Source organism: Apodemus sylvaticus, chromosome 4 (genome assembly GCF_947179515.1).
Source record: "Apodemus sylvaticus chromosome 4, mApoSyl1.1, whole genome shotgun sequence".
Taxonomy (NCBI): domain Eukaryota; kingdom Metazoa; phylum Chordata; class Mammalia; order Rodentia; family Muridae; genus Apodemus; species Apodemus sylvaticus.
This window is the reverse complement of record NC_067475.1, coordinates 112,331,358-112,358,762: the sequence shown is the minus strand read 5'-3', so window position 1 is coordinate 112,358,762 and position 27,405 is coordinate 112,331,358. Positions and strand designations below refer to the sequence as shown.

Below are 27,405 nucleotides of genomic sequence, written 5' to 3'. Positions count from 1 at the left end.
TGTACATTTGTAATTTTAACAACAGAAAAACTATAGGGTGAAATTATGTTTAGCCTGAAGAAAAAAAGGAATGTCTGATTTCTAACTCATGGCAGTATTTCAGCTCTAGAACATTCTCTTGTACATCCACAGTACATCACTGACAGCAACAGCGGCCACAGAGACTCGCAGTCTTCCAATTTTTAAGAATATTTGAGGGGTATTTAAGAGTGCACCAAGCCATTTCTCCTGCCTTTCATCCACTGATAAGGGGTGTTAAAAAAAAGCCCAGGTGTCTAGAAGTGAAAATTCTTGTGAAGGCTGAACAAGAGAGTAATTTTATACAAATTGCAATAGTTAAAATATTAATTGGGAATACTTTTTTAGATTGTCTTTATAGATTCATGAGCTTAATGTGAGCTTTAAATAAACAAACAGGTTCATTTAAATTATGATCATAGAGGGATAAAGATCCCAGAAACCATACCAGGGTTCAGAGCTTAAGTTCTGAGAAGATAAACTGGGTAAAATGTTAGGCAGCTAGGCACCTGAACGAATATATCTATGTTTAGGAAGAAGTTTAAGTCCTCACATATGTGCTTATTGTGTAATTTTTAGTCTGATGCTCTTCTTTGAGCTGATTAAAGTTATCCCTATTTTGATAATTGACAACAGTCCTTTTACAGACCTCCTTAAGAATGACACAACAGTTATTCCTAAAGATACACTTCCTGGCATGTTCAGTACCTATCTTTAGGAAGTTCAGTGTATCAATATACCCACAAACCTTTTGATCTACAATGTATCTTAAGGGCAAAGGTGGATGGACACCTGTGGGAGCAGCCAGCCAATATCTTATTTGAATTAAGGTCCATTCTTTGAGATGGAGCCCCATACATGAGCCTTATAATTTTTAATATTCTAGTTTTACTGATACTTTGGCTCCTTGATACCTCACATCAAATTTGTGGTTAGATTTAAACAACATATTCCCATTACGTAGCATTATTATAATACAAACTTTACTTCCCTTACTATATCTTCAACCCATATTTATAATTTCTGTAAACTTTAGAAAAAGGTACATATAAACAGAGAAAAATACTCTCAATGTTTTACATAACGTAAGAAAAGATTTACATTGATATTCAACTAATATTTATTGAAATTTTAAAGTAAAATTATCATGTTACAAAAAATATGAAAGTATAAATTACCAGCTTTCTTGCTCCTCAGGGGAATATACTCCAATGAAATTAAAAGAATTAAGGAAGTGAAAAGAATCCACCATCAAGCAGCAGCCCCCTTAAAAATCTATATTTTAGTTAACATAACATTCACAGCATGTCTTAGTAGGTTTTATAAAGCTGATACAGTATTTGCAGTATTGTTTGAAGAACTAGGTTTCAAATTAGTATTTTCAGAATGTATCACTTCTTACCAAATTTCTGTAAATATCATGTAGAAGAAAAACAACTTAAAGAACAATTAGATATTTTTTCAAATGTTTACACATTAATAGTGATAATAGTAACAAAACAATTGAGTAATTTTATAAGAAAATCTAAGGAAAAACATTACTAAAGTTTTGAATGTGAGTTTGGAGTATCTGTGGTATCCAGTTAGCAGTATCTAATATCTAATGGGTTATCTGGCTCAAACTGTCTGGAAGTCACAGGAGAATATTGGGCTGTCATGGAATTAAACAGAAGCAAAGAACACTTCAAAATTCTGTGAAGCTGCGAGAAGGCTCCCAGAGCAGGCAGGACTTAGCCTAATAACACACCTGCTTCTGATCACGGCAGAAAGACAAGTGGCCACCCTGCCACCTGGCCTCACTCTACTGCAGTGTGTATATGCTCTAAATGATAGGCTTTGTCTACTAGACTGTTAGCTTCTCGAGGGACGCATCTGGCCCTTCCATTACAGTACTCTGGACTGGTGCATCAGTGGTTTGATGCACCACAATGGTTTGATGGATCACACACATATCAAACAGTGTATTCAGAGCAAACATAATCTGTTGGCAAGGTGAGGTTTTTCAAGTCTGTAAGGGCATGGATTTCATTAAGGCACAGCTTATAGTTAGATGTGTACTTGTGATCCCAGTGACATTTCCAACTTCACTTTGTTGGTGGAAGTAACGACAGCAACAGTGACCTTTCTACTTTTCCCACGACTGTGACATCTTGCTGATCAACCACTCAAGATAATGCAAAGATTTTCACCTCTTTCTGTATATTTTCTAATCCATGATGCTCCAGCCAAGAGACATGGACATTTTCCTGGTCTCCTAAGCTATCACCATGTTTGGAAATTTTATATGCATTATGCAGTTTCATTCTCATCCAAATAATCCATCTTATAGTAAGGCCAGAAAATAAACAATACAAATAACTGGACATTGGCTATCATCATTTTGCCTCAGAAACACTGCAGAACCAGAGGACAATGCCAGAACAAACAGGAACAAGCCCTTGTTTCTGGAAGTGGAAGCCACAAGTACTAAGTCCAAGGGCCACTAGCAGGGCATGAAAGAACCTCTTTCACTGCAGGGCCACCTTGATGCTAATCTCTGAAACTCAAACAGTCACGAACTGAACTGTGAAATGAAGTAAAGATTCATTAGCTGTAGTTTAAAAAGCTCTTCTCCTACTGCAGGGGTACAGATTAAATCTCCACCATTCATTACTTAAGCCGCTGTTGAGGAGGATATGACAGCTTCATCAAGTGCCCATCTAGTATTTCTCAACATTTTTACTGACTTCCTGGTTACAGCTTCTTATAGTAAAAGCATCAAATGTATGAGAAAAGTCATTTGAAAAACTCTTGGCTCTCTGAACATCGGGGAATGTTAAAATACCTATGCTTAATAAATGCTGTCCTAGTGAAAGGCTGCACAGTGTTGGTAATAAGACTGGGAGTGAAGAGCCACTGCTGCCCATTCTAAGACCTAATTTGGATCTCAGTCATTGATATCGACTTTGCAAATGGTATTTTAAAATGAGTGAAGAGAAGAGAACACACACAAAGTCTCATGAGAAGCTGTAGAATCTGCAGCTATTGTATCTTTAACTTCTTTTGGCAATATATATCTTTTAAAATGCACAGGATATGCCATGATTAATAGATACATTGCATGAAAGTAAAATATGTAGAATATAGAGAGATCATACCTTCTATCAATAGCTCTTGTCCATGACTGCCCAGAAGTGTACGAGATAGGAATGGGGCAAAGTCTACAAAAATCTCACGAAGAAGAGGAGCAACTTTTTCTAAAGCTCTTTCAAGTTTTGCAGTGATGCTGTTGAAATTAAGACATAAAGACTAGTAAATATAATTCAATATAAATGCCAAATAAACTTTAGTTCTAAATTAAAATAGTTATAAGTCACAGTCAAATTCCAGTCCTAGCCCATGGAAAACAGGAGGTTTCATATGGAAGGGACACAGTTTTGCACAGAGAAGTGTCAACTCTGCAGACTGAAGCTGAATGAGAACAGCTATCAAACAGGGCTGAAGATACTGGCACAGATCTCAGAATGTCGGGGGAAATGAACTCTTCTAGCTCTGTGCATCATCAATGAAAATAGCTTTGAGACCTACTATGTGATCACCAGACCACTTATAAAGAATTTAAACACTTGTTCTCAAGAAACATTTCCTGTAAAGTTGGACAACAAAGAAAGTTACTAGAAGCCAGGTGATGTGCATTAGAGTAACGTTTTCCATTTCCTAAGCCCAGTTACTTTCTCAGTCCCTGCAATAGTATTTGTATTGCTCTGTATTGTAGCTTAAGTAGTTGCTGTGCAGGTACATGTTATAAGTAAAAGAAAATAGTGGAAGAGGAAAGCATTTTTATATTAGGCAGGTTAATATTTTGGCTATAGATCTATGTCTCATAGAAATAAGTAGTGAGAAAGACTGTTCAACCAGGAGTCCTGCCTGGGCCACAGGCTAAGCCACATGATGCTGTGCACATCAGCTCTGCTTTTCTGAAGAATGATGATCCTAATATCTGCCCACTGAGGATTAATCAGCTAAGCCACAAAATCTAAGCAGAAAAGCACCCACCCCACAGTGAGAGGTACATAATGTTAATTTCGTAAGTGATATTTTGCATAAAATCCGCTCATATGTATTCTTTTGAAATCCAGCTCTGATACATTAAACAAGATACAGTTCAGTATAACACTAGATGAATACACTGCCGCACAGATATAGAGTGAGGAATTAACAGTGATGTGTCTATTGCAGACAAGCCCTCCAGCTACGGGGTGAGGCAGAATCTGAATGAGCATATAGTTATGAGAATGCCCATGATAAGTCTCAGGTGATGGTGATGCTGAGCAGGGACCTCTCTGACACAGCTAAAGAGATGTGATGCTAAGGAAGGATTACCCCAAAAGCTAAGAGTTAAGAGTACCTCAAGCCTCTGAATTCTCACCATCACTGTACATTTTCTTTGACATTTCCTAACTGGTAATACAGCCATTTTTGTGTATCTCCTATTTCACTAAATCCTTTTCTTCTGAAGAGTCATTTCCTATAGCTTCCCACTAAGGTAATTCCATTTACTATGGAAGCATAAGTAGGAATTACAATTGTAGAAATGAGATCTAGATAATTAACATTTTCTCAAGCCAATATCACAAAGACACACTAATGTTGAGTTGTATTTAGATTAACAGGAATGAGGACACAGAAATTGTAAAATTCAAGACTCTGGAGGTTCTATCTATCATCAAACCATATTACTAGATTTTTTTATTATACATCACAAAACATCCTTAGTGAAAAACTTTTAGTATCCCTTTCTATGCTGAAGAAACTCACAGGTTACTATTGATATTGGTATTTACAGATTACCCCAAGTGTATCTTCAAAAAAGGGTAAACTATGTTTATCCATATGTAATTACTTAAATAAGTAGCACAGACACAGAGTTCATCTTTAGAACCCCTCATTGTCTGGCAGATAAAGATGAAATCCCTCCACATAAAAAGGCAGGTGCTGAGCCTGCACTGCTCTTCTAATGTTTCTTTTTCTTCTTGGACAAAAGCACAGAATGACCTATTCAGGTTTCATGTATGCATAAGGAAACCATCTATTAACATGTAACAAAGAAATGGTAACTTAGGAGAATTCTATGGCTTCCAATCCTGTAAATAGTTTCTCTCAAAGACAAAATAAATGGAATTGCGGGGCATGGAGCAGAAGATGGCAATTTCTAAATTCGACTGAGCTATAGCATAAGAACACAACCAACCAACCAACCAACCAACCAACCAACCAACCTAACCAACCAAACACCATCTACCAAACAGAAAAACAAAACAAAGAATACCTTTGAGCACAATACAGCATACTTTATTTACTTTAGGGGGAATCATAGCATTTTTTTTTTTTATCTGAAGCGGTTACTTCATTTACAAAAACCATTTACTTGGTACACAGAATATAAATGGGTAGTGACTAGACAACTGGCCCCAGTCGTTCATTGACACTTTAGTAAAGTTTTGGCCTGAATACAGAAGTTACGTGTGGACTAGAGCCAGAACTGTTTGAGCCTCCAATTTCCCTCTCCTTACTTGACCTACACTAATGACACACAAACCATAATGTAAGGACTATGTAATGATACACCAGGCTAGATCAGTGCCTCCTCTGAACTTGGCCACCTCTATGGATAGTAAGCACAAACCCCTAAGAAAGAGCACCACTGATTTTCATATAGAAAATAATACTCAGAACTGAGACTATTTATCAACTATTTTAACAAAATTACTAAAGAGAGGAAAATAAAACCCTAAAATGAGGTATGAGGTAATGATGAGAGTTTATAGATGTAGACTAATAACAAAGAATCGTGGCCTGAATTATAAGTACCTAATATTGTTTTTTAAACCCCAAATTAGATTCTTGCTTACTTACTTTTTTGTTTGTTTGTTTTGAGAAACAGTCTCACAATGAACCCCTGGCTGTCCTGTCCAGGAGCTCACTCTGTAGACCAGGCTGGCCTTGAACAAAGAGAGAGCTGCCTGCCTCTATCTCCCAGGTGCTGGGATCAAGGGTGTGTGCAGTATACCTAGTTGGTATTTTATTTTTTATCTATTTAAAATGACTCAGTAAATTCTAAGAATTTTATATAAATAATACACAATTAGGCCATTAGTCCACAGGAGAAAACAGTATCTAAAAACCGTGACTGCAATACTTATTAACTGTTTCCAAACAAGATCTGACCTCAAGCTACATCTAAGGTCACAAGGACTGTAAAAAGAATGGCAGCAGAGTAGGAAGATTTATAAACAGATGAAAAGAACACTTCCTACACGCTGTTTTCCTAGAAAACTTGTGATTACAACTCATTTTGGATATTATACATATTAGTTTTCTTTTAATAAACTCCATTATTATAATTGTGCTACTTCATAAATTTACAGTGATGATTTACTCCCAATATCAAATTCTTTTGTAATATTTTAGTTTCTTAACATAATTACATCAATATAGAAAAGTTATCATTTTTATTTATAAAGTTATTAAATGTATTCATTTGTTATATCAAAAAGAAATGGGTAGTTATAACAACAGAAAGTAAAGCTAAAGTAAGCAAATCTACTATGTAAAGCAATGTACTCAAGAGATACAGCAGATAGGAAATAATTCAATTAGGGAATTATGTGGTTCCTATATGAATTAGGAAATGTAGGCATAGGTAAATGAAACGGTTTGTTTTAAGAAATGCATAGAAAGGGGGTATTATAGTAGAAAAGCCATATAAGGTTGTCTAATCAACTACATGTTATGACTAGAAACTGACAAGCACTGGCTTTAAACATTTTATTGGGCTTTCATTTAATTACTGCTACGAAACATGAGTAAGAATAATGGAGTTGATCGATAAACAGATCAGAACTTTTAGAGTGAGTAACATACAGCTAAACAGTTTTTAAGCTGTAAGTTTCTAGGGTTGCCACCACTAAGCAAAACATCATGCTGGGGAAAAAAGTGTGCTTATTTTATTTTACCACAATCTTATAAAATAAAAATCTAACATTTCTCCCAATTTCCTCTAATTAAAACAATATATACTTTAAGAGCACAGTGTACACTTTAAGAAAATAGCATTACACAAGATTACAAAACTGAGTCTGAACAGAATTTTTCTATATAAGGTTTATTACTTTACGATGTAAACTAAATTTCAAGTAAACATTTTTTCATGTGTTAAGAAACTTGATGCTTCCAGGATGTCCTTAAGCAATTATGCAAGCTTTGGGCGTGTACTTTTGGAAATTGTTATTTGGATGTTTTATAGATGGAAAGGAAACAAATGAACATGCAAACACAGCCATTCTCCTTTTCAGGCCAACTAGCTGACAAAGTATTGCCAAACTTCCCTATAGAGAGACAAAAATATAAAAGACAAGAAAATACATCATTAATGAGACTCAAGCCCAGTGACATGAAAGGTCAGGAGAATTATGTTTTAGATCTCAGATATAGAATAACAGCCTAAAAACCTAGTCATTCCAGGAGAATAATGCCACGGTAGCTGTTTCACTGACTCCCCTGCCCTGCCTGCAGAGCTGCGCAGGGCTGTGAAGTGCCCCAAATGGAGGCCGCGTCACTCAATGTCACATTCCAAACTGGTCAGTGAAAAGGTGAAGGGAGCAAGCCACCATTTGGCTGTGGATGTAACTTCCTCATGGTTACTACAATCCTGGCTCTTCCCCATGCAATGTCCTGGGTCCTCTCTGGAAATTGTGCCACCTTTCTTTCAGACCAATTCTCAGTTCTCAAGCCTTTATATGTAGTCTTACCTAGTCCCTTGCTCAGAAAACCAGACATCCACCCTGCTTTACTCACAAAGGTGCTTCCCGAGGCAGCAATTTATTAAGATTTTAGACTGCCATTCAGGTCACATGGTATTTTTGGAAAATGTAAGTTGAAAAGTCAGCAAATAAGAACTTGAATACTTAAGGAGAAATAAAGGAGATCTACTTGTGAGGAAGAAAACCCAAGTCACACACAAAATAACCACATGGGAAGCCAGAGAATGGACAAAATACTACTCTGACACTAGAGCATATAAATCTGCCAAGTAGCTACTAACCTTGAGTCTGAAATCAACAACCAAACTTCTCATCAGGGAGAGGATCTCCCAGGGAGCACACAGGAATCTGCTTCTCTGGTGAAAGCAGATGAAGAACTCCAATGACCATGTGAGCTAGACATAAAATTTCAGCTAACGTTTGCAATTTCGGAAGTTGAAGTAAGGGCATTATAATATGGGAGACTGAAATTCTCAGAGTGGTAAACACAGGGGACAGTGAAATTACTTTCAAACTACAGTCTGTGAGCTTCAGCAATGGGTGAGAAGAGACTGGACAGAATATATGAGATGAGAAAAACTTCCTTGGCTTCTTGTGCAAGCTGAGGTGTTACAATCACTACAGCAAAAAAGCATAAGGCATGGCCTAGACCCTTTCCCATCTCCTCAGAGAACAGGGTTAACAGCTCAGCGAAGGCTGAGACAACGTCAGAAATCCTGCCAATTCACGACACAAAAGAAAGACTATACATTGCTAGTGCAGGAACAGAAAACTCTATGAAAGAATCCCGAGACCTAGTATTTCCAGATTTCATCGCTTACAAGTATGAGAAGCACCTGACACACTACTGGTTCAGAATATAGCAAGTTAATGCAGGGAAGCAGGAAAGAATGCTGAGTGCCAAGGTGGCCCCTGATGGACAACAAGGAAAGTAACAGGTCTGGGAAGTCCTAGATGATGAGATATTGAATATGTTCACAGCCTTAAATAGTCTGAAAGTAGATTCCAATCTCCGTAAGTGGTCCAGCTGTGAGGCCAGTCTGAATGTGTTAGACTTGCAGCCTGCAGAACTGAGGGAATTAATAAAAAGATGTTGTTATAGAATACTTGATTTCTGTGAAACTGATGTGGTCACAACACAAAACAAAGAAAATGAAAGATACAACAAAAGAAATAAATGGTTATCACTTAAGAACTTGCCACAAAGACTAAAAGTAACCAATAGCACATACCCAAGAGACATAAAATAAGTGGAATTTTAATAGTAAATAACCCAAATTTGTCATAATAAACTATTATAATAGTTCATGGTTTTTATTGGATATATTATTTATTTACATTTCAAGTGTAATCTCCCTTCCTGATTTCCTCTCCACAAACCCCCTATTCCATCCCCTCCCTCCTGCTTCTATGAGGGTCCTCACCTCCCACCAACCCACTCCCACCTCCTGCCCTGGCATTCCCCTATACTGGGGGACCGAGCCTTCACAGGACCTAGGGCTTCTCCTCCTCTTGATGCCAGACCATGCCATCTTCTGCTTACATATGTGGCTCCCTCCATGTGTACTCTTTGGTTGGTGTTTTAGTCCCTGGGAGCTCTTGGGGGCCAGGGGGTCTGGTTGGTTGATAATGTTGTTCTTCCTATGAGGTTACAAACCCCTTCAGCTTCTTCAGTCCTTTATTTAACTCCTCCATTGGAGACCTTGTGCTCAGTCAATGGTTGGCTGCAAGCATCTTCCTCTGTATTTGTAAGGCTCTGGCAGAGCCTCTCAGGAGACAGCCATAACAGGCTCCTGTCAGCAAGCACATCTTGGCATCTGCAATAGTGTCTGAGTTTGGTGTATTTATATGGGATGGATCCCCAGGTGGGGCAATCTCTGGATATCCTTTCCTTCAGTCTCTGCTCCACAATTTGACCCTGCATTTCTTTTAGACAGGAGCCCTTCTGGGTTAAGAATTTGGAGATGAGTGGGTGGCCCCATACCCCAACTGGGGGCCTTGCCTAACCTCTGGCTATGGTCTCTTCAGGTTCTCCCTCCCATTTTGGGGCATTTTAGATAATCTCATCGCTGCTGGGTCCTGGGAGCCTCTTGCTTTCTGGTATCTGGGACTTGCTGGTGGCTACCCTCAGTTCCCTATCCCCCATTGCTACATACTTCTGTTCAAATTCCTGACCATATGAATATCATCCCTGTCTCCTCTCATAACCTGGTCCTGCCCCCTTTCCCTTCTACCCCTCCTCCAAGTTCCTCCCACCCTCGACCTCCTGGGAGTATTTTGTTCCCCTTTCTAAGAAGGACCAAAGTACCCACATTTTGGTCTTCTTGAGCTTCATATGGTCTGTGAATTGTATTTTGGGTATTCCGAGCTTTAGGGCTAACATCCATATATCAGTGAGTGCATACCATGTGTGTTCTTTTGTGACTGGGTTACCTTACTCAGGATGTTTTCTAGTTCCATCCATTTGTCTAAGAATTTCATGAATTCATTGTTTTTAATAGCTGAGTAGTTCTCCACTGAGTAAATGTACCACATTTTCTGTATCAATTACTTAGCTGGAGGACATATGGGTTCTTTCTAGCTTCTGGCTATCATAAATAAGGCTGCTATGAACATAGTGGAACATGTGTCCTTGTTATATGCTGGAGCATCTTTGGGATACATGCCCAGGAGTGTTATAGCTGGGTCGAGGATCTTAGAAGTTGGAAAATTCTTCCATGCTCATGGATTGGCAGCATTAATATAATAAAAATGGCTATCTAGCTGAAAGCAATCTACAGATTCAATGCAATCCCAATCAAAATTCCAAATCAATTCTTTATAGAGTTAGAAAGAGCAATTTGCAAATTCACTTGGAATAATCAAAAACCAAGGATAGCAAAAACCATTTTCAACAATAAAAGAACTTCTGGGGGAATAACCACCACTGACATCAGCTGTATTAGAGAGCAATTGTGATAAAAACTGCATGGTATTAGTACATTGACAGGCAGGTAGATCAATGGAATAGAATTGAAGACCTAGAAGTGAACCCACACACCTATGGCTTATGTTCCAAGATCAACAATAGACAAATGGGTCCTGATAAAATTCTATAAGCTTCTATAAGGCAAAGGACACTATGAATAGGACAAAATGGCAACCAACAGATTGGGAAAAGATCATTACGAATCCTACATCCAATAGAAGGCTAATATCCATTATATAAAAAGAACTCAAGAAATTAGAATCCAGAGAAACAAATAACCCTATTAAAAATGGGGTACAGAGCTAAAGAATATCGAATGGCTGAGAAGCACCTAAAGAAATGTTCAACATCCTTAGTCATTAGGGAAATGCAAATCAAAACAACTCTGAGATTCCACCTCACACTAGTCCGAATGGCTAAGATCAAAAACTCAGGTGACAGCAGATGCTGGTGATCATGTGGAGAAAGAGGAACACTCCTCCATTGTTGATGGGACTGAAAGCTGATACAACTACTCTAGAAATAAGTCTGGTGGGGTTCCTCAGAAAATTGGACATAGTACTACCGATGGTATAATCTTATCTCATGAAAAATAACAAGGAATCTATAGAAAGTATAGATCAAGTAGGTAAAATTTTAAAATTCTAAATAATTAATTATAACTAATAAAAATTAAATTATTATGAATGACTAAAGAAAGATTATCACAATTAAGGGGAATATAAAAGCTCATAAAACATACAGTCAATAGACAAAACCCAATTGCTTATCTCTATGAGAGAAATGCATAAGCAAATGTCCTTCCTGTTTTAGTGGCATCTACCATGACTGGCAAAGGAGTCACTAACTTGCCCTCTACTTGCATAATTTACTTTCATTTGCTGTAATTCTATATAATGGAACTTCCTTGAACAGTTCAACCTTCCTGTGCACTGTCTGCTTGCCTTATAATTCACAAATTTTGAAAGAAATATCAAAAAGAAATTCTAATTCAGTATACCATCAAAGTCATGGAAGGTATTTTAATGGCACATCAAATGTTCAAGATTGTTACAATAAAATCTATAAGATCTGAGTCTGACAGCACTGATGATGAACAGAAATAGTAGTAAATACTAATGCTCCACAAACCTAAAGTATCAATATAGCCATAATGAAATATCACCGATTTTGTTTGTTTACAGAAACAAAACAAATTTTGAACTCATATACTTAAGAACAAACCCCAATATATATCGAGCTGTTAACCTAAAACTGTCAAACAGACCAGGACCTAGCCACCAATGGGGAAACGACAGAAAAAGGAAGAACACAAGATTTTAGCTTTTGACAAAGATAAATTTGTAATTATAGAAATCATAAATCACAAAAGAAATGCTTATTTGAGACCATGAACTAATGGAAATTAGAAAGTTCTTGCTCTAGACAATGAGCCAACAGGAAGCACACAGCTAACAGAGACCGTCTATGCAGAGTGTACTGACAACTCCTACAGTTCCTCCTACAAGGAAAACTCTATTCGACCACAGGAGTGCAATGGCCCATAAACACAGGAAAAACCTCTAAGAAACAATAAAAACAAATGAGATACAATTATCCCACCATTATACATGCCCACTGTGACAACAGCAAGTACAGACAAGTATGGGACGCTTCATACACTGCCCCAGAGAGTGCAATGACAGCCACTTTGCAAAATGGCTTAGCACTTTCTCATGATTTTAAACATTTACTTTCTATCCATCCAGCAATTTTATTCTTAGTTTACTGAACAGAGAGAAATGAAACCTGTCGGGAAGCCTAATACTTAGTCATCCTAAATCTTTATTTGTAATTTACCAATTAAATAACTCCAATGTCTCCAAATGAGTAAATAGATACACTCATTATGAGTCACAAAATGGAATAATACTTGAAGCTAAGTAAGAATAGAACAGTCATAGAGAGATAAGTGAATCAACAAATCAATATAAGCCAAGTGAAAGAAGTCAGACAAAAATCAGTATACATTGTATGATTCCTACCCTTTTAAAATACTTACATGTAAAATCTCAAAGAAAAAGCTGAAAGGCACATGTTGCTGGCAGGGAAGGGGTAAATTATGTATAAGAATTTGAAAATTTCTGGGGTAACAAATAAATTTTCTTTTTAAAATGTGGTTTTGCCAGAATATATACTAGAAAATTTCATTAAAATGTGCATTCTAGTCATTTTTATTGAGTTTCAGCATTATAAACAAATAATCTCAATCAAATTGAAATGAAAACTATCTTGAAAAAGAACTGCAGGGACAAAAACAGAAAAGAGACTGAAGCAAAGGTGGTCCAGTGATCGACTCAACTTGGGATCCATCTCAAGGGGAGGCTCCAAGGCCTGACATTGTTACTGGTGCTATGGTGTACTTACAGACAGGAGTCTAGCATGGCTGTCTCCTGAGAGGCCCAACAAGCAGCTAAGACTAAGCAGATACTTACACCCAAACAATGAATTGAAGTCAGGGACTCCTATGGTTGAATAAGGGAAAGCCTGGAAGAAGCTGAGGAGGAGGGTGGCCCCATAGGAAGACCAGCAGTCTCAACTAACCTGGACCGCTGAGCTCTCTCAGACACTGAGCCTCCAACCAGGTAGCATACACCAGCTGGTACAAGCTTCCCTACACATATACAGCAGAGGACTGCCTGGGCTGACATCAGTGGGAGAAAACGTACCTAACCCTGGGGAGTCTTGAGGCCCCAAAGAGTGGGGAGCCTGGCAGGAGTGGGGGTGGGCATCCTCTTGGAGATGGGGAGGAGGAATGGGATGAGGAACTGTGGAAGGGTGGACTGGAGGAGGGCAAAGACTGGACTGTGAAAAAGGAAAAGTAACAAAAAATGAATAAAATAAGAAACATTAATAATTATTTAAAGCAAAATAAATATCACTGCTAAGAACAAATAGTTTAAGGAAAACTAAATTCTAGAAGGACTGTATGATGTTCAGTTGGAAATAAAAACACTGAATGAAGTAAAGGTCCAGTCCATTGCAGGAACAGTCTCTGAAGACCCCTTTCTGTGGTCAAACAGCACTTGTTTTTAACAGGGATTTCTGAATCCTGATTTGAAATTTCTAAGAGAATATGAAGCATTGAGAACAACTGCAAATCTCTCATCATGAGGAAGGGGCAAAGACCTTCCTCAAGGCCCTTGTTGACATTATTATACCTGAAGCTAATTTTGTCAACTTAGTAGGTGTACAGACAGAGCAGAACTGATTGACCTCAAGTCAAGAATATAGAGACATGATTTATGACAGACATGGAAGATCGTGGTCTAAAGAGGTCTTTAAATGAGGGCTGGCAGTCTTCCTACCCCTGTTCTTACACACTGTCACAAGAGCCACTCCAGCTGATTATGCACCTCAAAAGAAAGATCTGGAGAAAGAATCTTCACAACATAAAAGGCAATCACAAGCCATAAAACAAGAAAAGAAAAAACTCATAAAGTGAGAATTTCCAAATATATATTTTTTATTGTCAAGACAGGCCATATTGATAATAATGATGACAAGAAAAATTGTTAAAATGGCCCAAGATGAGAGTGAAATGGCATTCTATTTTTAGCTGCCAAGACAGTAAACTCATAAACACACAGAAAAAAAATTAACTTGCTATAGTATATTCAAGGTAGACGCATAAGCTCGGCAGCAGTTACACTCCAATCGTTTATTTGCTTAACAGATGTGCACAGTAGCACAAAGTACACCTAGACAATAACAGGTGCCCATATTATCACCATATAGCATTATTTGCAATAGATAAAACTGGAAAATTCTAAATGTCTATAAACTTTATAATGAGGAGCAGTCCATTCTGCAAGTCAACACTTAACAACAATAAACAAAGTAGTCTTCAGTATTCATGGTCTAATAGTACACATTACATAAAATTATACAAATTTATTTTCAAAGGTTATGGTTTAAACTGTTATTCATCAGAGATGATTGATTCCTACCATGCTGCCTTTGCACATTTGAACAATAGTTGGAATGACAGTATATACTATACAACAAAGAACTAAAAGCTTTGTAAGCAGTCTTAATCAAGATCCACCAGTTTGTATTTATATATATATATATATAAAACATTGGCTTTTAGTAATTTCCCCAAATGCCATGGTTAGGCAGAGTTATGAATATATTAAGAGTATGTAGCTGATATTCTCAAGAATGTTTATCTCATGTGAACCTACCACTGGATATTTCACTGTGTCTTAAAGAGGGACAAAAAAACTGGTAAAAAAACAAATCACTATGCATACCTCATGTTCTCAGCTGAATCTTCTGGCATTGGGGCTACGGTTTGTACAGCTGGAAGATTTTTGCTGGTAGCACCATTAACAAAACTAGAAGAGGAGGAAGAGGAGGAGGACCCTGAATCCACAGCACCTGTACCCAAAATAATAATTTTAGTTTTAAATATAGATTTATTTAACAAAATAATATTATTTCATTTCTATTTGATTTTCAAAAAACAGCAAATTTCTAACAAGAATTTGATAATTAAAATTATTTGATCATTAGTATACCAAAAATTCCATGTATATTACATTAAAATTCAGTTGATTTACTTATGTTAATTTAACAAAATTACATGTTACAAATGGGTATAAATAAAAGACATCAACACATGAAAAAATTCTACATTAAGTGAGGCTGATAAAACAATGCAAATTTAAATGTGAAAACTCCCCCCGCACCTTTACTGCTTTGTTGTAATGTTCTTAGACCTCATGCTCTAAGGCATAATTTATAGAGCACTAGGAACATAATCTTATCATTTTGCAGCATTAAATTCTGATTTTGATGAGGTGTTGCTTCAGAAGGCCTATCTTGAGCTCACCTGTATCTGATTTTAGAATAATGAGTTCCCCTGAATGACATGAACACGCCATCTTAGAGAAGATTTTTCTAAAATATGCCAATGTGAGTACATCAAAGCTGTGGAGTTGAGGGACATCTAGTGTTCCTAAATATTATATGTTATGCTCTTTCCAATAAAGCGAGCTGTTCATTGGATTTCAATTTTAACAACTATACCATGCCATGTGCCAATATTTAAACTGTACACCATAGCTCACACTTCTATCTATGTATATATGATCAAGTATTGAGGCGGAAGGTTATTAAAGACAAAGTTTTAAGTTTTACTTAGTATATATTTTGGTCTACCAAAAAACTTATACTGTTATACATCAAATGGTAATTTTAAAAATAGAAATGTTAAGTATAATGTCTTATTAAAAGACCAAAAGTAATTTAATCTTTTCATTTTACTGTAGTCATAAGAAAAATGAGGACTTTATACTAAGTATAGATTCTACTATATTGTAATATTTTTAAAACTGAAATAAATTTAAAATTTCACAATGCCATAATGCTGCTCACTGATTAAGTACACATGATTAAGAGAGTGTCCTACTTACTACACCCATAAATGTGTGGTTCATGATATGTCAGACTCAGGTGGCATGATAAACAAGATAGATACAGAAAGCACAAAAGAAGAGCTACAAAATCAACAGAAATGGGAAGAATCTAAGCAATGATAATAAATGGAAAAGTTCAAGGCTATACAGTTTGGAGAACAGAAGACTACTATAGTCAGGGAAGAAAAGTCAGGGTCATCTTGCGTTGTCTAAATACCTAAAATGGAATCACAAAGATTTGGGTGAGGATTTAATTAGCTAATAATAAACATTTCTGTAAATGAGAGAGCCAGAGCCAAAGACAGAGAGACAGAGACAGTGAAAGACACAGAGAGAGAGAGATACAGAGAGAGAGAGAGAGAGAGAGAGACAGAGAGAGACAGAGACAGAGAGAGACAGAGACAGAGAGGAGACAAGACAGTGAGAGAAAGAGTTACAGAGACAGAGAAGAGACAGAGAGACAGAGACAGACAGATTTTAGTCAGGCTTAAAATTTTTAGTGATTTGGATTGTGGTTTCTAGAATCATAAAAAATAGCTGGACAATGAATTAATTTATATTCTTAGGTTATAACTGTATCAAATTAATTCAGTGTAAGGTAATAGTCCTTATTCATATACTTGTAATAAACTCTTGCATTCATCAAGGTTCTTAGGGAATTTTGCCTTTCCTTGAAGGACTTAGCAAAGGATACATCTTAGGGGTCAGTCTGTAAAGTCTGTGTCCCAGCACATGCCCCTGACATGCTTTAGATATGTTTTTTTGAACCTGTCACTCTCCAGTGTCTAAATCACCTTTTGCTCCCCAAATGTATTCCAATAGTTTGATTTACCCTGAAAGTTAAGTATGATGTTCTGAGACAACTCAAAACAAAAACCAGTACTGTCTCCTGAAATGCTCACTGTGTCTGTGTCCTTGAGCCAGCAACAGACTCTGAGACTTTGTCATACAGGGTACAATATACTGAAGACTAAACTAACCATAAATGTTCTGGGCTTTTCAGTTGTAAAATCAAAGGGGAAAATGAAGATACAGCAAACGGAGAAAAAAGGATGAAGCTTCACAAAAGTCTATAAGGACGATACCTGTCGTGTTAATCATACTTTTTGGTGTAGCTCCAGGGGCAGCAAATATACTTGAGGTGCTGCCTGTTGGCAGCCCGCTTCCTGCAGCTGTGGCTCCCACAGTGGTGACAGCTAGACTACCTGGAGGTGGTTTCTTCACAGGCACCACCACACTCCTGCAGAAAAAGAGGAAACAATACCAGCACTTGAGATAAAGCCTGTCCCTGTGATGTGGCTGTGTCAGAGCACCAGAAACAAAAAGCCAGCATGGAGCTAGCTCAGCCCCCTCCCAGCAGGCTTTGCTTCCCTTCCCTGACTCTCCACATTGTTAACTTGCAAACCCAACTTCACTGGTGAAAGAAAGGCGGGATTTAAACAAAGACTGGGAAGTTACTATTGTGAAAATGGATTTGGTAAACACTAGTGTAGAATCTGGAGTTTGTAAATCTCTTAAAACTGCAAATGAAAAATAACCACGTATCAGAGAAACAAATGCTGTCATACAAGTAAAAACGCCATAAAACGGAACTACCAATGGTTTACTGGGCTAAAATGCTTGGTTCATGTGCTGGAGAACCTGAGCCCTGCAGCCAAGTAAAGAAGTCAGATGGTGGTGGCTAGCATCTGTAATTCCAGCGCTTGTGAGACAGGATGGGAGTTGGAGACAGAAAAAATCACACAGAAACTCATGTGCTATGCAGCACAGCATAAAGAAAACCCTCTTTCCAGCAAGGTCAAAGGACAGACATGACTCCCCAAAGTCCTTAGAACTAAGTGTGTTTATGCTAAAAATTGCCAGAAAATTATATATGTGTGTGTATGTATATACATATATAACATATAACACACACACACACATGTTTACATAACAAAGAAATGTTGACAGCCAAAGTGGCAAATATGATGCTGAAAAATAAAGTGTGATAGCAATACACACCTAGGGAGTCAAGAGCTTGTAATTTTAGTTCTCACCAAAACAGTTCACTATAACACAAGAAAATTCACAGGATAGCACATGTATATAGCTAAAGTGTGACTTACCTTTTCTGCCTTTAGAGAAATAGAAATTCATTTTTTTCATATTTATTCAACAATTTCATATGAATTTAACTTAAGAATTTTTCTGGAGACTTTACTGTCTTAAACTCCAATGATGAACACATGTGAATATTGCACAATTTTAAAATCTGAATTTCTAAATTATAATTTGCATCTGTATCTCTGTGCTATAAAGGCTTTTTTCTCAAAATTTATATCACTTCAACTTTTAATTCATAAATATCTCTGAAGCACTACTCAACTATGATTGATTTTACAGAAAGATTCATGAGATGACTTAAGTTATAATGAAAAGCATGGAAAATAATCACTGACAATGTAAACATCTTCATTTAACGCCCATATGTCCACTTTTATTATGCTTGCATTTATTTTTCTGGATTGCATTTGTCAAGCTGTTATTTTTCTCTCATAAGGTAAATTTTTCTTTTATAATAACCTTTCAAAAATAACCTTTCATAAGGTTATTTTTCTCTCAGAGGTCATCGACACAGGTGCTCTTTAGCGGGGTGGTAGCAATAATTCCACAAAATGAAGAACTATATTTGTAACCTGCTTTGTAATTTTAATGAAAATTAAGTCCATTAGTAAAACTATATGAACACAACATTCTAAAGTCCAAACTTCTCATTTTTCTTTAATACAAACCCTTCTTTTTCAAAGAGGCACTTTTGTTAATTTCTTCAGTAACTCAATGTTGAAAATTTAAATTTTTGATGATTATTGTTCTTAATGGGCTCATATAATTTATGAAACTAAAGGTATTATAATATTAAATGATATTAATTGTGTCATAAAATTTTCTCCACTCTCTCTCTCTCTACTGATACTGTTTTCCTCAGTTTTGGTAGTGATGACAAAATTAAATGAGCATTTAAAACTCATACTGTCTTTTTAATTCAGCCATGGTGTGCCTTCATATAGAGTCTCCATTTACTTTTCCAAGATGAAGTATGACACTGTAGATCAAATACACAAGACACCGTAGAATAGAGAGATGAATTAAATCATATTCAAGGTGTATGATTCTTTTTTTAATTCGATATATTTTTATTTACATTTCAAATGATTTCCCCTTTTCTGGCCCCCCACTCCCCGAAAGTCACATAAGACCACTTCCCTCCCCCTGTCCTCCCACCCATCCCTTCCCACTTCCCCATTCTGGTTTTGCCTTATACTGTTACACTGAGTCTTTCCAGAACCAGGGGCCACTCCTTCATTCTTCTTGTACCTCTTTTGATGTGTGGATTATGTTTTGGGTATTTCAGTTTTCCAGGCTAATATCCACTCCTTAGTGAGTGCATACCATGATTGATCTTTTGAGATGGGGTTATCTCACTTAGTATGATGTTCTCCAGCTCCATCCATTTGCCTAAGAATTTCATGAATTCATTGTTTCTAATGGCTGAATAGTACTCTATTGTATATATATATATATATATATATATATATATATATATATATATATATATATATATACACACCACATTTTTTGCATCCATTCTTCTGTTGAGGGATACCTGGGTTCTTTCCAGCTTCTGGCTATTATAAATAAGGCGGCTATGAACATAGTGGAGCACATATCCTTATTACATGCTGGAGAATCCTCTGGGTATATGCTCAGGAGTGGTATAGCAGGATCTTCCAGAAGTGACATGCCCAGTTCTCTGAGGAACCGCCAGACTGATTTCCAGAGTGGTTGTACCAATTTGCACCCCCACCAGCAGTGGAGGAGTGTTTCTCTTTCTCCACATCCTCGCCAACACCTGCTGTCTCCTGAGTTTTTAATCTTAGCCATTCTGACTGGTGTAAGGTGAAATCTCAGGGTTGTTTTGATTTGCATTTCCTTGATGACTAATGAAGTTGAGCATTTTTTAAGATGTTTCTCCGCCATCCGAAGGTCTTCAGGTGAGAATTCTTTGTTTAACTCTGTACCCCATTTTTATTAGGGTTATTTGGTTTTCTGGTGTCTAACTTCTTGAGTTCTTTGTATATATTTGATATTAGCCCTCTATCTGATGTAGGGTTGGTGAAGATCTTTTCCCAATTTGTTGGTTGCTGATTTGTCCTTTTGATGGTGTCCTTTGCCTTACAGAAACTTTGTAATTTTATGAGGTCCCATTTGTCAATTCTTGCTCTTAGAGCATACGCTATTGGTGTTCTGTTCAGAAACTTTCTCCCTGTACCGATGTCCTCAAGGGTCTTCCCCAGTTTCTTTTCTATTAGCTTCAGAGTGTCTGGCCTTATGTGGAGGTCCTTGATCCATTTGGAGTTGAGCTTAGTATAAGGAGACAAGGATGGATCAATTCGCATTCTTCTGCATGCTGACCTCCAGTTGAACCAGCACCATTTGTTGAAAAGGCTATCTTTTTTCCATTGGATGTTTTCAGCCCCTTTGTCAAGGATCAAGTGGCCATAGGTGTGTGGGTTCATTTCTGGATCTTCAATCCTGTTCCATTGATCTGCCTGCCTGTCACTGTACCAATACCATGCAGTTATTAACACTATTGCTCAGTAGTTTTGCTTGAGGTCAGGGATACTGATTCCCCCAGAATTTCTTTTGTTGTTGAAAATAGTTTTAGCTATCCTGGGTTTTTTGTTATTCCAGATGAATTTGAGGATTGCTCTTTCTAACTCTATGAAGAATGGAGTAGGGATTTTGATGGGTATTACATTGAATTTGTATATTGTTTTTAGCAAAATGGCCATTTTAACTAAATTAATCCTGCTGATCCATGAGCATGGGAGGTTTTTCCATTTTTGAGGTCTTCTTCCATTTCCTTCTTCAGAATCTTGAAGTTCTTGTCATACAGATCTTTCACATGTTTGGTATGAGTCACCCCAAGGTATTTTATACTGTTTGTGGATATTGTGAAGGGTGTCAGTTCCCTAATTTCTTTCTCAGACTGCTTATCCTTTGAATATAGAAAGGCTACTGATTTGCTTGAGTTGATTTTATAACCAGCCACTTTGCTGAAGTTGTGTATCAGCTGTAGGAATTCTCTAGTAGAGTTTTTTGGGTCACTTAGGTAGACAATCATATCATCTGCAAATAATAATAGTTTGACTTCTTTTCTAATTTGTATCCCTTTGACCTCCTTATATTGTCTAACTGCCCCAGCTAGTACCTCAAGTACAATGTTGAAAAGATAAGGAGAAAGGGGGCAGCCCTGTCAAGTCCCTGATTTTTGTGGGATTGCTTCAAGTTTCTCTCCATTTAGTTTGATGCTGGCTCCTGGTTTGCTGTATATTGCTTTTACTATGTTTAGGTATGGCCCTTGAATTCCTAGTCTTTCCAAGACTTTAAGCATGAAAGGATGCTGAATTTTGTCAAATGCTTTTTTAGCATCCAATGAAATGACTATGTGGTTTTTATCTTTGAGTTTGTTTATGTAGTGGATTGCATTGATGGATTTCCGTATATTGAACCAACCCTGCATCCCTGGAATAAAGCCTACTTGATCATGGTGGATAATCGTTTTTATGTGTTCTTGGATTCAGTTGGCAAGAATTTTATTGAGTATTTTTGCATCAATTTTCATAAGGGAAACTGGTCTGAAGTTCTCTTTCTTTGTTGGATCTTTGTGTGGTTTTGGTATCAGCGTTATTGTGGCTTCATTGTAGGAATTGGGTAGTGTTCCTTCTGTTTCTATTTTGTGGAATAGTTTGAAGAGTATTGGTGTTAGGTCTTCTTTGAAGGTCTGATAGAATTATGCACAGAAGCCATCTGGTCCTGTGCTTTTTTTGGTTGGAAGGCTTTCTATGACCCCTTCTATTTCTTTAGGGGTTATGGTACTGTTTAGATGATCTATTTGGTCCTGATTTAATTTTGGTATTTGATATCTGCCTAGGAAATTGTTCATTTCCTCCAGATTCTCCAGTTGTGTTGAGTATAGGCTTTTGTAGTAGGATCTGATGATTTTTTTTTGGATTTCCTCAGTTTCTGTTGTTATATCCCCCTTTTCATTTCTAATTTTGTTAATTTGAATACTTTCTCTCTGCCCTTTGGTCAGTCTGGCTAAGGGTCTATATGTCTTGTTGATTTTCTCAAAAAAACAGCTCCTGGATTCATTGATTCTTTGTATGGTTTTCTTTGTTTCCACTTGACTGATTTCAGTCCTGAGTTTGATGATTTCCTGTCTTCTACTCCTCCTGGGTAAATTGGCTTCTTTTTGTTCCAGGGCTTTCAGGTGTGTCATTTAGCTGCTAGTGTATGCACTCTCCATTTTCTTTTTGGAGGCACTCAGGGCTATGAGTTTTCCTCTTAGCACTGCTTTCATTGTGTCCCAAAGATTTGGGTATGTTTGTGCCTTCATTTTCATTAAATTCTAAAAAGTCTCTGATTTCTTTCTTTATTTCTTCTTTGGCCAAGGTGTCATTGAGTAGAGTATTGTTCAGCCTCCATGTGTATGTGGGCTTTCTGTTGTTTTTTGTTGCCATCGAAGACCACTCTTACTCCATAGTGATCCGATAGGAGGCATGGGATTAGTTCGATCTTTTTATATTTGTTGAGGTCTGTCTTGTGACCATTTATATGGTCGATTTTGGAGATGGTACCATGAGGTGCTGAGAAAAAGGTATATTCTTTTGTTTTAGGGTGAAATGTTCTATAAATATCAGTCAAGTCTGATTGGTACAGTTTCAAAAATATAAAGGTAAGAAAAAGTGAAAATACTTATACATTGGTTTATCATCAAAACTTCTCTCTAGGATTAAGAATAATATGAAGCCTGCTATTTTATTGGAATTGTATTAAGAAAACATAAACACCAATTCTTAAAAATAATTAGTAAAATTATTTCATGTTTTTCTGCTTCTCTAACTTTTTTTTTGGTTATAAAGAAACATGGGCTCAGTTGATAAAGCATTTGCTGTGCTGGCAGGAAGACTTCAGCTGGGATTCCCTGCAGCTGTGTACAACACCTGGCTCAGTAAGGCTCCAGTAAGTCCAACAATGGGCACTGGGGCCAGAGAGATAGGAGGTTTCCTGGGGTTTGTTTGATAGCCAGTTTAAGCAAATTGGTGAGTTCAAGACCAGTGAGAAATCTCATCTCAAAAACTCCAGTCTATGGCTGGAGAGAGGGCTCAGTGGTTAAGAGTGCTGTTCTCCCAATGGTCCTGAGTTCAAATCCCAGCAACCACATGGTGGCTCTCAACCATCTGTAATGAGATCTGATGCCCTCTTCTGGGATGTCTGAAGACAGCTACAGTACTTAAATATAATAAATATATAAATCTTTAAAAAAATAAACAAAAAACTCCAGTCTAAAACTGAGGAAGGTAACTGTCATCAACCTCTAAAACACACACACACACACACACACACACACACACACACACACACGGTTGGTAGTGCTCTAAGGTGAATCTCTAAATGGTAGGAGAAATAGAATCACAGATTTGTAACTAACACATCATTGTAATCATAATCAATTAAGGTTGAAGTTTCATGTAACATACTCTCTATAGGATCTAGGAGCATTAATCCATAATATCTTACCCTATGTAGAACCTATAAGAAATACCATGAAAACTAAGTATGAAAACACTGTAATGAAAGTTTATGAATCTGCAATGGAAGTTTTGCTCAAATGGCTAGATGACAATGTGACATGGCTCAATTTATTTTAACAAAAAGCTGACTTTGACTGATTTTACAGATATTTGTCTTCACCCATAACTTTATGAAGTTTTGAAAAGAAATTGTTTTAGTTAACATGGTCAAGTTGTTTGCTAAGTATCAGGAAACTGAATATTCTTGCGCCTGAGATCCATACAGTCCTGTTCCACCCCAAAGCTGGACAGGGAGCTTTCCTAATATCCTCCTACCTTTCCTAATATCCTCCTACCTTTCCTAATATCCTCCTACCTTCCCTAATATCCTCCTACTTTTCCTAGGATGCTATGCCAATCTTGCCCGCAGCAATGCCTTTCGCACTTCTTCAGAGTCTCCCTAATGGCTACCTGCTTTCTCTTCCCAGAATTATATATCATTTCTCCTTTCTAGGCTACTTAGGTCCCGGGATGCTTTTTCTTATATTGGACTCCATGATGAACTTACTTTTGGTTAGGGCCGTCTCCTTTTTTTCTCCCATAATAAACCCAAGACCCACCCCTTGCCTTCACCAGAACACCTTATCAACTTCAGTTTTATGGCTGGCTCTGCAGAAAGTGACAAGCCTATGCAAAGACCTGACTCAGCTTCACTACAGTAATCAAAGCCTTGGTTAGAGAAGTAAAAAAGGAAAAAACAATGGAAGAGACACAAATAGGAAAAGAATTAAGAGAATTCTTTTTTGCTATTGATACAATTCTATATATGAGACCATATAGATTTACCCTTACCACTCTTAGAATTAAATTAACATTTTAACAAGTGTGAGAAAACAAAATTAATACACAGAAATCAATGTTCATTTTACATACCAATAACAAAAATGCTGAGAAAGAAATCAGGGTAAACAATTCCATTTCACAATAGCCAACAACAACAACAAAGACTAAAGCAAGGACATGAACGTTTTCTACAATAATAACTTTTAATCTCTGAAAAAAAATTGAGGAAGACACTAGAAGACAGAAAGATCTCTTTTGGTTTTGTACTGGCAGAACTATTAATGTAAAAAAAAAAAAAGACCCAAAAAATGAGACCTAATGAAACTAAAAACCTATACAGCAAATGAAACAAACAGTCAACCAACTCAAAAGGTAGCTGACTGAATGGGAGTGTCTGGGCTAGTTTCATGTCAGCTTGATACAAGCAGAAATCATCAGATAGGAAGCCTCAATTGAGAGGATGCCTCCATCCCTAAGATATGGCTATAGGCAAACCTGTGGAGAATTTTCTTAATTAGTGATTGATGTGGGTGGGGTCATCTATATAAGGGGCAATCCTTGGGCAGGTGGTACTGGGTTCTGTAAGAAAGCAGGCCAGGTCAGCCATGAGTAGCAAGCAGCACCCCTCCATGTCCTCCTACCCTGTTTGATTTCCTGTCCTGACTTTCTTCAATGATGGACTATGATATGGAAGTCTAAGCCCATTAAACACTTTCCTCCCTAACATGCTTTTTGGTGACGGTAGCAATAGAAAGCCCAACTAAAACAAGGTGATACCAAGAGTTGGGTATTGCTTTGGCAGTCCTTACCATGCTGTTTGTTGGGAGATAAGAGATACTGGGGTGATTATGTCTCTTCACCGAAGTAGAACATAAAAATAAAAGCTGGTACCAGGATTGTGGGGTATTACTGTCACAGGTCTGAAAATGTTTTGGGAAAGATTGTGGTACATATTGGAACTTTAAATAGAAAAGCCAGTGAGTGTTGAGAGCTGAGTGGGATGTTATGTAGGAGCTTGGAAGGTAAGAGTGTTGAGGGCAATGCAATGATGGCCTGACTTGTAAAGTTTCAGAGGGAGGTTTAAAGATTCTACTGGGACCAACTGTTATCTTGAATGAACAGGAAAAAATTCTTTGCCAGTTATACAGCAATAAGAAGACTAATAAGAGAATACACAATTAAAAATATTAAGAAAACTGACCAAAAAGAAAACCGTTCTCATTCTACAAACAAATTACAAATGATGAAAAAAGTTTTTAAAAGTGTTCAACATCTGGGAATGCAGAATAAAACTACCTTGAAATTCCTTTCAGAATGACTATTATCATGAAATCCAATGACAATAAATGTGGTGGTGTGAGGGTAAAGAAGTCCTTATTAACTGTCAGTAGAAGTACAGACTGGTACATTAACTATGGAAATCAGTATGATGATTCCTCAAAAACCTACAAACAGAAGTGGACTTCTCAAGTATTTGATTCCTGGGCATAGATGGCAAAGACTCAATGTTCTCCAGTTTTTACTTATTGGTATTCAGTGCCACTCTATTCACAATGGCTAGGAAATGGAATCATGTTATATGTCCATAATGGATAATGAAAATATGGTTAGAGTCACACCAAGATATTTTATATTGTTTGTGACTATTTTGAAGGGTGTCATTTCCCTAATTTTTTTCTCAGGCTGTTTATCCTTTGAGTATAGGAAGGCTACTGATCTGTGTGAGTTAATTTTATACCCGGCCACTTTGCTGAAGTTGTTTATCAGCTGTAGGAGTTCTCTGATGGAGTTTTATGGGTTGCTTAAGTATACTATCATATCATCTGCAGATAGTGATAATTTGACTTCCTCATTTCCAAATTGTATCCCTTTGACCTCCTTTTGTTGTCTAATTGCTCTAGCTAGAACTTCAACTGTCTAGAGAGAGGGCAGCCTTGTCTAGTCCCTGATTTTAGTGGGATTGCTCCAGTTTCTCTCCATCTAGTTTGATGTTGGGTACTGGTTATTGCTTTTACTATGTTTAGATGTGGGCCTTGAATTTCTGTTCTTTCCAAGACTTTCAGCATGAAAGGATGCTGAATTTTGTTAAATTATTTTTCAGCATCTAATGAAATGACCATGTGTTTTTTTTCTTTGAGTTTCTAAAATTCTTAGACAAATGAATGGAACTGGAAAACATCCTGAGTGAGGTAACCCAACCACAAAAGAACACTCATAGTATGCACTTACTGATAAGTGGATATTAGCCCAGAGGGTTGGAATACCCAAGACACATCAAATGATGCCCAAAAGGAGGAAGAACAAAGTATGGATCCTTGGGTCCTTTGTAGAAAGCGGAAAAAAATACCCACAGAAGGAGATACAGAAACAAAAGGTGGAACAGAGTCTGAGGGAAAGACCATCCAGAGACTACCCCACCCAGGGATGCATCCTATATATAGTTACAAAACCCACACACTTTTGTGGATGCCCACAAGTGCTGGTTGACCAAAGCCGGATATAGCTATCACCTGGGAGGCTCTCCTAGTGCATTACAAATACAGAGGGGGACACTCTCAGCAAGCCACTGAATTGAGCACAGGGTCCCTAATGGGGGAGCTAAGGAAAGGACCCAAGGAACTAAAGGGAATTTCAGTGCCATAGGAGGGACAGCAATATGAGCTCCCAGGAACAAAACCATCAACCAAAGAGTATAC

At 37.3% G+C, this 27,405-nt stretch overlaps 1 protein-coding gene across 1 annotated transcript in view; it reads right to left on the bottom strand.

The window, feature by feature from the left end:
- Window positions 1–27,405, bottom strand: part of Nbea (neurobeachin) — a 583,161-nt gene that overhangs the window by 327,408 nt on the left and 228,348 nt on the right. The window contains 3 exon segments of the mRNA XM_052180490.1: window positions 3,156–3,283; window positions 15,084–15,210; window positions 17,336–17,490. Of these exon segments, the coding sequence (XP_052036450.1) occupies window positions 3,156–3,283; window positions 15,084–15,210; window positions 17,336–17,490 (410 nt within the window).